This window comes from Nelumbo nucifera, chromosome 1 (assembly GCF_055504915.1).
Source record: "Nelumbo nucifera cultivar China Antique chromosome 1, China Antique-T2T, whole genome shotgun sequence".
Lineage (NCBI taxonomy): Eukaryota > Viridiplantae > Streptophyta > Magnoliopsida > Proteales > Nelumbonaceae > Nelumbo > Nelumbo nucifera.
Genome location: NC_142649.1, coordinates 5,267,861 through 5,280,366, shown reverse-complemented (window position 1 = coordinate 5,280,366; position 12,506 = coordinate 5,267,861). Strand labels below are relative to the sequence as shown.

The window sequence follows — 12,506 nt, the reverse complement described above, 5'->3', positions numbered from 1 at the left end:
CTAGTTACATGAAAGGACAAATCTGCCCTTGGTATTTACAAAACACATAAAACAATATAAAACTGAAATATAAATAACAACTAGAATAACAGATTGACCACCAGCTAACCCTAGGATAACTAGGGCACATTCTACCCTATGGACAGAGTGAGACCACAGCTGTGGGGCCCACATCAGTGTTCTCTACACTCCCCCTCAAGTTGGGAATAAATGTTTATCATTCCCAACTTGGATAGATCCGCCTCTAGCTTCTTTCTTGATATGGCTTTAGTGAGGATATCTGCTAGTTGCATACTGGATGTGAAGTAAGGGAGGCATACTTCTTGAGATGAGACCCTCTCTCGTACAAAATGTCAGTCAACTTCAATGTGTTTGGTTCTGTCATGCTACACTGGATTATGTGCTATATTAATAGCTGCTTGATTATCACAATACAGCATCAGGGGCTTCTCGTACTCAATACCCAACTCCTCAAGTAGAGATCTCAGCCATAGGATTTCAGCCACTCCGTTAGCCATTGACCTGTATTCTGCTTCAGCACTAGATCGGGAGACAACACTTTGTTTCTTACTTCTCCAAGAGACCAGATTACCTCCCACAAGAGCACAATATCCTGAGGTAGACCTTCTGTCATCAACACTCCCAGCCCAATCGGCATCCGTATAGACCTCCACCTTCATGTGGTTATTGTTCTTGAACAGTATACCCCTACCCGGGCATCTCTTCAAGTATGCTAATATCCTTTCTGCCACAAGAAGATGTGTAGTTCTAGGAGAATGCATGTACTGGCTAACAACACTAACAGCATAAGTAATATCTGGCCAAGTGAGGCAGAGATATAGGAGCTTTCCTACCAATCGCTGGAACATAACCTTGTCTTCAAGAGGCTCCCCACTCTCTGCACTAATCTTGTGGTTCTATTCAATGGGTGTATCCGCAGGCTTGACACCTAACTTTCCAGTTTCTGCCAACAGATCTAGGACATATTTCCTCTGAGAGATAAAGATCCCTTGTTTGGATCTAGCAACCTCAATACCCAAAAAATACCGAAGTACACCAAGGTCTTTCACCTCAAATTCTTGATGGAGTTGTTTAAGGGACTCAACCTCATGGCTATCATTCCCTGTCACCACAATATCATCAACATATACTGCAAGTAGTGTCAAGGAGGACTCTACCCTCTTGATGAATAGAGTATGATCTGACTGGGCCTGTACGTAACTGAACTTCACAAGGGCGAGTCTGGATCTATCGAACAAAGCCCTAGGAGGCTGCTTCAAACCATACAAAGCCTTGTTGAGCCGGCAGACCTTCTTACCTGTTTTTGCATCATAGAATCTACGAGGCAAACGTATGTAAACCTCTTCCTGCAGGTCTCCATTCAGAAAAGCATTTTTCACGTCCATTTGGTATAAAGGCCAAGTGTGACTTGTTGCAAGGGATAATAGGACTCGAATAGTGGTCATCTTGGCTACCGGGGCAAAGGTCTCCAAGTAATCTATACCATAAGTCTGGGTGAACCCTTTTGCAACTAACCGAGCTTTATACCTCTCAATGGATCCATCTGCATTGTGCTTCACGGTAAATACCCATCTGCAGCCAACTGGTTTCTTTCCTTTGGGCAGATCAACTAGCTCCCAGGTGTTATTTTTCAACAGTGCATCCATCTCAACCTGCATTGCATCTTTTCATTCCGGGACGGATAGGGCTTCTTGCACTGTTCTTGGAATAGGGACATTGGCAACGGAACTAAGGTAGGACCTGTAGGTAGGAGATAGGCGATCATAGGATAAAAACTGGGAAATACAGTGGGTTGTAGATGTGGTACAATGTCGTTTCCCTTTACGGATGGCAATCGGAAGGTCAAGGTCATCTGCAGGAGGTGAAATGGCAACAATAGAGGAAGTCTCTGTGGGCCCTAGGACTGTAATACCTGGACTTGGAGCTGCAGATGAGATTGGAGCTGGCATGGACTACTGATGACCGGGATCAACCTGCCTACATCGCCTGTGATAGACTCTCAACTCCTGATCCCTCTGACCACCCTCACCATTGCAGCTCTCATCGCCCAATGGAATAGGTAAAGGAACTGCCCCACTCTCACTGCTCTCCCCCTGAAGGAAAGGACTCAAACCCCCACTCTCACTGCTCTCCCCCTAAAGAAAAGGACTCAAACCCCCACTCACACTACTCTCCCCTTGAGGAGAAACCCGAGGATAATAGGGTGTCTCCTCAAAGAAAGTGACATCCATGGAAACGAACTTCCTCCCTGAGACAGGATCGTAGCAGCAATAACCCTTTTGAGTTTGTGCATAACCAAGGAAAATGCATTTGGAGGCCTTGGGTTCGAACTTGGAGTGATGGGGTCCGAGAAGCTGAACAAAGCAGGTACAACCGAATGTTTTAAGGGGAATAGAAAACAACTCCTCACTTGGGTATAGAAGTGAAAAAGGAGATCTCATATCAAGGACCCGAGAAAGAACCCGATTAATAAGATATACCGCCGTGAGGATAGCATCACCCCAGAAGTGAATAGGGACATTGGAGGTAAACATAAGACTTCTAGACACCTCCAAGATGTGCCTATTCTTCCTTTCTGCAACTCCATTCTGCTGAGGTGTATGAGGGAAAGAGCTCTGGTGTATAACCCCATGATTAAGAAGGTAAGATGCCAATGGTTTAACAAAGTATTCCTTTGCGTTATCGGATCTAAGAACTTTGAGCTTGGCATCAAATTGGGTTAGGATCATTTGGTGAAAGTTTTGGGTCAGGGCAGGAACCTCATCTCGTGAACGCACGAGATAAACCCAAGAAAAACGGGTATGGTCATCAACAAATAACAAGAAATATTTGTACCCACCCATGGAAGGGATGTGATAGGGCCCCCAAACATCAATATGCACAATATCAAAAGAATTATTACTCCTTTTATTACTCAATAAATAAGAGTTTCTACAATGTTTAGCAAACTCACAACTTTCACACTGCAACTGAGACAATTCAATAGACTCAAATAAAGCAGGAAACAGACTCTTTAGAAACCGAAAGGACAAATGACCCAATTGGTTATGCCAAAGCATAACCGAACTCACACTCTGAGAAACAAAAGACATCTTCTCTACTGACTCTTCCTGACGAGACCTCTCCTCGAGCAGATAGATCCCATTCGTCTCATGGCTCCCAATCACCTTCTTTGTCTCCAAGTCCTAAAAAACACATCGGTCAGGGAAGAAGGTTACTAAGCAGTTCATATGCTTGGTAATACTACTGACTGAAAGAAGATTAGTATCAAGCTTAGGAACGTGCAAAACAAATGACAGGGAGATAGTATCTGATAACTTAATATCACCCTTCCCAGAAATAGGGACCAGGGAGCCATCAGCAATAGATACTTTATCCCTACCCGAAGACAAATGGTAAGTGGTAAACAGTGAAGGCAAGCTAGTCATGTGATCGGATGCACCTGAATCTATTACCCAACAATGTTCAGTAGTACCTGGAGCTGAGGCATGGTAGGCTGAGGCTCGAGTACCTGAATGTGCGAAGGCAGATATGGCAGGAGCTGATGGTGACTGCGGTGGCTGAGCTGAACTTCCAACTTCCTTTTCTAACTGTATTAGGGCAGCCCGAACTGCAGCTAAGGTCTCTAAAGGTGTTCCTCTTGTGCCAGATGAGGATGTTGAATCAATGTTCACGGCCACATGAGTATTGCCCTTCTTGCTTCTCAACTTTGCCGGAACCAAGTGAGGATGTAGTTTCCAACATGTTTCTTTTGTATGTTTGGGTTTCTTACAATGTTCACATACCACATCCTTTTTGTCTTCCTTCCTCTTGTCCTTCTCTGAATCACCCCCTGGTTTGGGTTTGACAGCTACAAAGGCTGGTGTAAGAGGCTGAGGTTGCATCATAACTTTCCTTCTGGTCTCTTCACTATGTACTAAGGAGTATGCCTGAGAGAGAGTCACACTATCTCTAGTCAAAATCTGTTGCCGCACAATATCATACTCTGAATTTAGGCCCGCCAGAAACTCAAACACCCGGTTTGTCTCGACCTGCTTTCTATATATCTGTGCATCTTTGGGACTCTCCCACTCAAGAGTCTGTAAGTGATCAATCTCACGCCACAGAGACTGCAAGGTAGAGAAGTATACTGAAATCGGTTTTTCTCCTTGTTTAAGGTTTTTCACTTCACATTTCAATTCATATGCTCTGGCAAAATTAAGGGGTTGGGAATAAGTTTCTTTCATAACATCCCATATCTCCTTAGTTGTCTTTGCCCACAAGTAATTTCGGCTAATATGAGGCTGCATAGAATTACACAGCCATGTCATAACCAAGTAGTTTTCTTGGATCCACTTGGTATACGTAGGGTCTCCCTTGGGGGGTTCTTTCACATCTCCCAAGAGGTACCCTAATTTACCTCTTCCCCCAATAGCCATCACGGCTGATTGGGCCCATTCCAAATAGTTTGATCCATCAAACTTTACGGTTGTAATCTGACCACCTGTCTCAGAAACACTACCATAACTGTTGTTCCCAAAACTGCCTTCTGCCTGATTTTTAAACTCCATCTCGGTCAAGTCTCAAAAACAGCACTTGGACTACCAATCACAATCAAAACAGTGTAGGACCAATCTGTATTCACAGTGTATGTGCACAAAACAGGTAGAAATCTGATCTGAAACCAACTAGCAAACACAACAGCAGCAGTTCGTACAGTTCTCACCCCTTAAGAGAGTTCGAAGACCCCAAAAGGATCTGAAAAATCAGCTTAGAAGCAGGTCTGATATGCTTGGCAGAATTAGGGTTTTAATCAGTCCTTAAAGAAAACATTTCAGTCATTCATCAAAAAAAAAAGAAAACATTTCAGTTGCACATTCCAATCAGTACCGTACAGATAGACTTGCAGTAGGGTTAATATGAAACCCTAAAATCTGATCAATGCTAACAAAACTTGAGGACAGCTCCAGGTAAATCGCAGGGTTCAGTCTAACATTAGGGCTTTCCACAAGCTTATTAGGGTTTGCCGCAAGATCACTTTCAAACCCTAGAGTAAGAGAAAAGAACCCTAAGGCAGTTCGGCCCAACAGTAGGGTTTGCTGTAAAACCCTAGAGAGTAGAAGGGAGAAAACCCTATAATGGTTTGGCAGCCCTTTCCAAATAGGTCCAACCTATCCTCTCTGATAGTACTTCTCTTAGAAAGTAGATAACTTACAAGAAAAAACTGTTCGTTGCCTTCCAAGGTTACCCGAACCCTAGTCTTCTCTGATTCTTCCTGATCACCAACACTCTGCAACCGTGACACGTCTTCAATAGCTGCTAAACCCTCTGGCGATCTCCAAGAATCAGTCCACGAACTCCACTTTCTCAACTTCCAGCCCTAGGGGATTCTCATGTGGTCGGCTGGACTAGACTCACATGAAAAACCCTAACCTTGCTCTGATACCAAGTAGATGTTCAAGACTGCTATCAGTCTTGAACCCTAATAGATTTCAGGTTCAAAAAAGGAGAAAAAGGTATAGAGGAGAGAGGAGAAAGAGTAGAGAGAGCAGTAGAACAAAAGAATTGAAAGGAAGGATAGAATCTGAATCTTCTGCCGCCGCCACTTCTATTTAGTATTTATAGGTTATGCTAGTTACATGAAAGGACAAATCTGCCCTTGGTATTTACATAACACATAAAACAATATAAAATTGAAATATAAATAACAACTGGAATAACAGATTGACCACCAGCTAACCCTAGGATGACTAGGGCACATTCTACCCTACGGACAGAGTGGGACCACAGTTGTGGGGCCCACATCAGTGTTCTCTACAGTGATACTAAAATAAATTTTATTAAAAGAAAAAAGAGAATACAAGACACAGGTGACAAGTTATCGCCAAGGAGGAAGAAACCTTGGAAACAAACAACAGCAAGACTCTAAACAAGACCAGATACGAAAACCTTCCTCAAGCAGCAACCACCAACCAAACAAGCCCCAGACCCCCAACCCCAAAGACCAACAAAAACATCCAGCAAAACAAGAGAGCAAAGACACCTTGCAAGAGCCACCTCTACTCCTCCCCCTCAAATATCTCCACCTACCCATCATCTGCTTCATTACAGACCTTTCCTCCTTCACCCACAATAATTTTTGTCAAACTCTCTCTCTTCTCGAACCCCTCAGTTGCACTTCTAGCAAATGCCTCACCACCACAAAAAAAAAGCGAAGTCTTTTACCAATCTCAACATTCTTCCCACCAATCTTCTCAAGCTCCAAACAACCTTCCTTCACCACTTTTTCTTCTAGAATCTTATCTACCATTCTCAAATCAACTTCACCCCCATGGCCTCATCCACATTCTTTTTCTTCTTTTTTTTTTGATCAATAACACCAGCTTCATTAAATTAAAAGAAAAAAGGGAATATGGATACAAAAGGGGAGATAAAATATCTTAGCTCCCCAAGAGGGAATATGGATACATTCTTTTTCTTCTTCTTATGCAAATTAACCAACTAATGTGAATCCAAGGTAAGGGTGGCAGTAGACTCTCCCCCACCAAGACTAACTGAAATCGATGCTTTTGACCTCACCCCTTTTCTTTTATAGACTTTCTTAAAGTTCTTCGTGGGACCTGCTCGAACCAAACCTAGCTTCAACCACGAGAATACCTTAGTGACATGAACAATGTGCAGCTTACTGGAAGCATGAGACTTCTTAGGAGCCACCCCAACTCCCTCAAGCTCACCTTTCTCCAGCCAACCTCCTTTGAGCCAGAACAACTCCTAATTCACTGATTACCACTTCGGCACTTCCTCAAAAGAAGAAGTAGCAAGAACAAGATTCTTGTCCTTAGTAGACTTCCTGCCATCAACCAGTTCGACTGAAACCCCTCTCTATAGCATCTCCAACTTCATTAGCTTTCACATGAACAAACGAACTTCAGCTTCTTCCTTACAATCTTCCTTTCCGCCCCCCAACCCAAACTCCACCCCCTCTCATCTTCTTCTTCTGGACCCCTCAACCTTAAATCCACCATCTTGACAGTAAATCTGATTGAAGGTAATAGCAAAGAGAAGAGAAGAGAAGAGAAGAGGAGAGAAGGAAGAAGTGTTGAGGCAATGGAACAGTGCTGGCAGCGCCAGCTTCATTATAATATATAGGGCAAAAAATAAGAAGGGAAATGACCCTTGTGCCCCTACTAAGTGATAGTACAATAATAGATTAAAATAAAAAGGCTTTAATCATCCAAACAGACCCTAACAAACATAAAATCAATTATTTTAACACTTTCAACACTCCCCCTCAAGTTGGAGCATAGATGTCAATCATGCCCAACTTGTCACACAAACCATTATGCCGCACATGATGAAGGCCTTTGGTGAAGATGTCTGCAAGTTGTTCTTCTGAGCTGACATATGGGGTGCACACTTCTCCACTTAGAAGTTTCTCTCTAATAAAATCCATGTCCACTTCAATGTGTTTCGTCCTATCATGGAGGACTGGATTAGCTGCAATGTTGATAGCAGCCTTATTGTCGCAATAGAGTGACCTAGGGTTGCTAACTGTAAAACCCAGTTCTCCCAACAGATTTCTTATCCACATGATTTCAACAACTCCATGAGACATAGCTCTGTATTCTGCTTCAGCACTAGACCTAGCCACCACACTTTGCTTCTTACTTCTCCATGTGACTAGGTTTCCCCTACAAAGGCACAATATCCACTGGTAGACTTTCGGTCATCAATTGCCCCTGCCCAATCAGCATCAGTATATACCTCCACCTTTAAATGTCCATGTTTCTAGAACAGCAAACCAGCTCCAAGAAACTTCTTGAGGTATCTGAGGATCCTCTCTGCAGCTTCAAGGTGAGTTGTCTTAGGGTTGTGCATGAACTAACTAAGGACACCCACTGCATAAGCAATATCAAGCTTGGTCATAGACAAATACAAGAGTCTCCCTACAAGTCTCTGAAACTTCTTCACATCTTTCAAGAACTCTCCCTGACTGTCTCCCAGATGATGGTTAGGTTCAATTGGTGAGTCAATTGGTCTCACCCCCAGTTTGCCTGTATCTTCTAGTAGATCTAGTACATATTTCCGTTGGGAAATAAAGATGCCCTTATGAGAGCGGGCAACTTCAATTCCAAGGAAATAACGTAAGGGATCTGATCTTTCACCTCAAATTGAGTGGCTAAGAACTTTTTTAGTCTCTGTATTTCAGCCTCCCAATCTCCTGTGATCACTATGTCATCCACATACACAGTTAGAGCTGCAATTTTCCCTTCACCTTTCTTTACAAATAGTGTGCGATCTGACTGGCATTGTTTGAACCCCACTGTTGAACTGCTAAGTGGAACTTACTAAACCAGGTCCGAGGAGATTGTTTCAGCCCATATAAAGATTTTTTTAACTTGCACACTTCCTGTTCACTGCCTTTAGCACAAAAGCCTGGAGGTTGGGTTATGTACACTTCCTCTTCTAAGTCACCATTCAAGAAAGCATTTTTTATGTCCAATTGGTGAAGTTCCCAGTCAAGATTTGCCGCTAGTTAAAGGAGAATTCTTATAGAGTTCATCTTGGCTACTGGGTCAAAAGTCTTTGCATAGTCCACTCCATATACTTGTGTAAAACCTTTTGCCACCAGTTTGGCCTTGTACCTTTCAACAGTTCCATCAGCCTTGTGTTTCACTGTGAACACCCACTTGCACCCCACTGGTTCCTTCCCTTCGGGAAAATCCACCAACTCCCAAGTGCCATTTTTGTGTAATGCATCAATCTCTTCCTTCATTGCATTTGTCCATTCAGGTTTGGATAAAGCTTCTGGCACATTCTTAGGAACGGGGATACTGTCAACAGAGGAGAGGAATGCATGATATGAAGATGAAATATGATCATTAGGACACAAAGTGAGAGATAAGATGGTTAGTGGTACAAGATCTAACACCCTTTCTCTTAGCAATAGGAACATCAAGATCATTAATGACAGGGGAATCAACATTGAGAGGAGTAGGCACATCTATAGAAGCAAGTGTACCTGGCTGATGGGAAGGATCAACCTCCAGTGAAGCCGATGATGTTGGTTGCATAGTGTCAGGTTCCACAGCTCTTGAACTCTGTTGGTTTTTGTGGCGGCGAAGAAAGACATGGAATGGAGGAGGGTCAGGTAGAGGAGGTAGTTGAGTCTGAGCCTGTTTCTCCTCAACCCTACTCTCCCCCTGAGGAGAAACCGAGAAGAAAGGTTGATGCTCAAAGAATGACACATCTATTGAGACATAGTACTTACGAGAGACGGGATCATAGCAACGGTACCCCTTTTGAGATAGAGGGTAACCAAGGAAGACACAAGGAATAGAACGAGGATCAAGTTTACCCCGAGTAGGTGACAAGTTATGAACAAAGCAATGACACCCAAAAACACGCATTGGAATGGGGAACAACGGAGCTGTAGGAAACAAAAGCTAATGTGGGGCATTATACTCTAGTAACCGAGAGAGCATACGATTGATGATGTACGTAGCACACAAAACAGCATCCATCCAAAAACGTTTCGGAATATTCATATGGATTAACAAGCCACGAGCTACTTCAAGAAGATGACGGTTTTTTCTTTCAGCAACATCGTTTTGTTGAGGTGTCCTAGCACAAGAGCTTCATTGAAGTGATCCACTCGAAGCAAAGAATTTTGTGAGATCATTATGGAAGTATTGCTTTGCATTGTCCGACTGGAAAATATGGATTTCAGTTTGGAACTGAGTGAACACCATGCGTTGAAAGTCTTTCACAATTTTAGGCACTTCCTCTCTAGATCGCATAGGGTAAACCCAGGTGTATCTAGAGTAATCATCGATCAAGGTAATGAAGTACTTATATCCAGCCTCGGTAGGTAGAGTAATAGGCCCCAAAAATCAGAATAAATAATATGAAATGGAAATTCAGATCTTTTATTTCTCAAAGGAAAAGAACTTCTACAATGCTTACTCAATTGACATGTCTGACACTGCAACTGACTCACTAACAAAGACTCAAACTTTGGAAACATAACTTTTAACGACTCAAAAGAAAGATGACCAAGGCGACTATGCCATAAATAGGCTTGACTCTCATTGGATGAACTCAAAGACTCTGTAGCCACAAGACCAGCTTTGTTCTACAACACGTAGAGGCCATCCACCATGCTTCCTCTACCAATCGTCTTCCCCAAGGCCAAATCCTGAAACACACATGAAGACGGATAGAAAGTAACTAAACAGTTCAAGGAGTGAGTAATACTACTAATGGAAAGCAGATTTATAGGTAATTTAGGAACATGTAGTACGTTAGAAAGGGTAATGCCGAGTGGGAGAGATATGGTTCCTTGGCCAGCTATGGTGGAGAAAGAACCATCAGCGAGTCTCACCTTATCTACACTTATGTTTGCAGCCACCCCCATTGAACTGTTTAGTTGGTGTTAATGCTATTCTCTGAGACCTAGCATTTCGTTCTCTTTTCTTCTGAGAACAAATCTGGTATAATTTTATGCTGGACTGCTTGTTTGATCAATGACTTATCTGGCAATTTTATTGAACAGAAAAAAGAACAGTAAACTTGCACCTTCCAATGAATTCCTGGAGGTATCTAAGTCGACTGGTGGAAATGGTAGCGAACCATGAGTTTCAGGTTGCCAAGAAATTGGGTATATTCTTTTTGGAAGGAGAGAAAGCTGTGGAAACTGTTTTCGGGTGTCTCGAAAAGAATGAAAGGAGCACCCAAGTTAGGGAGTGGAATCCAACAGGAGAATCAAGGTGCTCGAAATGGAAAGTGCTTGTGCAGATGGTGGGTGTTGTCTGTAGAGAGAGAGAAAGGAGAAAAAGAAAAAGAAAATGGGCCCGGTGGCATCAGATGGTGCAAGGTTGTGTTTGCAGAAGTTGAGGAGCAATTCCAAGAATACCATGGGTTGAGAAAGAGGTGGAAGAAGGAAAAAACAAGCTATTTAATGATTCTTTTGGTATTTTTGTCATTGTTTTCCAATGTGTTTTCCTTTCAGCTATTTAATGATTCTCTTTGTCATTAATGTTCTGATTAACAAATTTTCTGTTAACTATCAAAAAAATGTTGCCTTTAGGAGGATGTTGAACTCCTTTCAAACAGGAATATGGCATCTTGGTGTCGTTGGCAGGTAGGAGGTGGGTTCGCTGCCTCTTGTATTCTGTATATTCCTTGTGCAGTTCTTATGCCTTGGCCACAAAGCTCTCTTGCTGGTCTTCATATCTCCTTTTCTTAATTTTTTTAATAATTTCTTCAGGCTATCAAAATAAATAATGTGATATTAATAAAACTCAATACCACAATAAATATGTTATTACATCAATTACATTGAACCTGCACAAGTGTTGTTGATATTTTCAGTAGCCTTTAGTTCTTTTGTCAAAATTGAAAAGTTCAATTCATAGTTGGTACTTGGTACACTATCACCATCTGCACACATGGTTCATGACTTTTTCATTACAAATTGGAGAAAAGAACAAATCCCAAATAATTAACAGAAAATTTTAAGCAAATGCAACAAAAATAGCAAAGTGAAAGACATACCAATTAACAAAACAAGCTTTAGAGCTTGAGTAAGTGAACTTGCTAGCTTCATTTGCTTATCAGGGGATGTTCCTGTCAAGAAAGAAAGTTCAACAGGCTTGCTGAAAACAGTTGATATTTCCTTAACGTATTGAACTATTGACATGAATACAGGACATCTTTAAATTCTATAACATGAACACAGGACATCTTTTAGAGAGAATGGAGTTATTTGTCTATACTTTCCAAGACTTTGCAAGAAGAGTTTCATGGAAATTATTTTGGGAGTTCAGCATGTATAGTCAAAACCACTGTTCATAATTTCGATATTGATGATGAGCATTTCACCATGTAGAATTGGAGAACTTTGGAGATAATTTGCTAAGTTCACTAAGATATTGGGAAATTCTAAAAAATAGGAAAGTTATCTAGAAACATGGAATTAGTTAACAAACAAACCTTCAAGAGATAATTAAAGAAACACAATTGCACATTTAAGGCTCAAAACCATAGTAAAGAACTGTATAGATCAAATAGGAAAAATTAAGAAACTGTAATAGGTGTATTTCTCTGTCTCCCTTTTGGTCTTTAACCTTCTTCTCTTCTTTATATGTCAATTATTTGCCTTTTTAACTTTTGTCTTTATTGTTACTATATGTTTTGATTAGATTGACAATACTATTTTGTAGCTATATGCTTTTTTTCTTTTTCCTTTGAATTATAGTGATTTAGTAAGTGAATCATATCAAAGTAGTAAGCCAATTATCCAATCACCAATTCCTTGTTGGTTCTTTTAGGAAAATATTTTTAAAAAATTATGATGATTTTAATAAAATATTGAAAAGTTTATATATATATATATAATTTAAATATTGAAATATTCTAAAATTTTAAATTTTATATATATATAGTCTAAAATGAAATTTGAAATATCGCTGGCATATCAGCAAAATTCAGGGAATTGAAAAAAA

General features: G+C 41.2%; 1 protein-coding gene across 5 annotated transcripts in view; it reads right to left on the bottom strand.

The window, feature by feature from the left end:
- Window positions 1-12,506, bottom strand: part of LOC104605222 (lipid transporter) — a 61,925-nt gene that overhangs the window by 29,837 nt on the left and 19,582 nt on the right. For all 5 annotated transcript variants that reach the window (XM_010269892.3, XM_088896441.1, XM_088896442.1 and 2 more), the window contains one exon: window positions 11,557-11,628. In XM_010269892.3, the coding sequence (XP_010268194.1) occupies window positions 11,557-11,628 (72 nt within the window). The remainder of the gene's footprint in view (window positions 1-11,556; window positions 11,629-12,506) is intronic.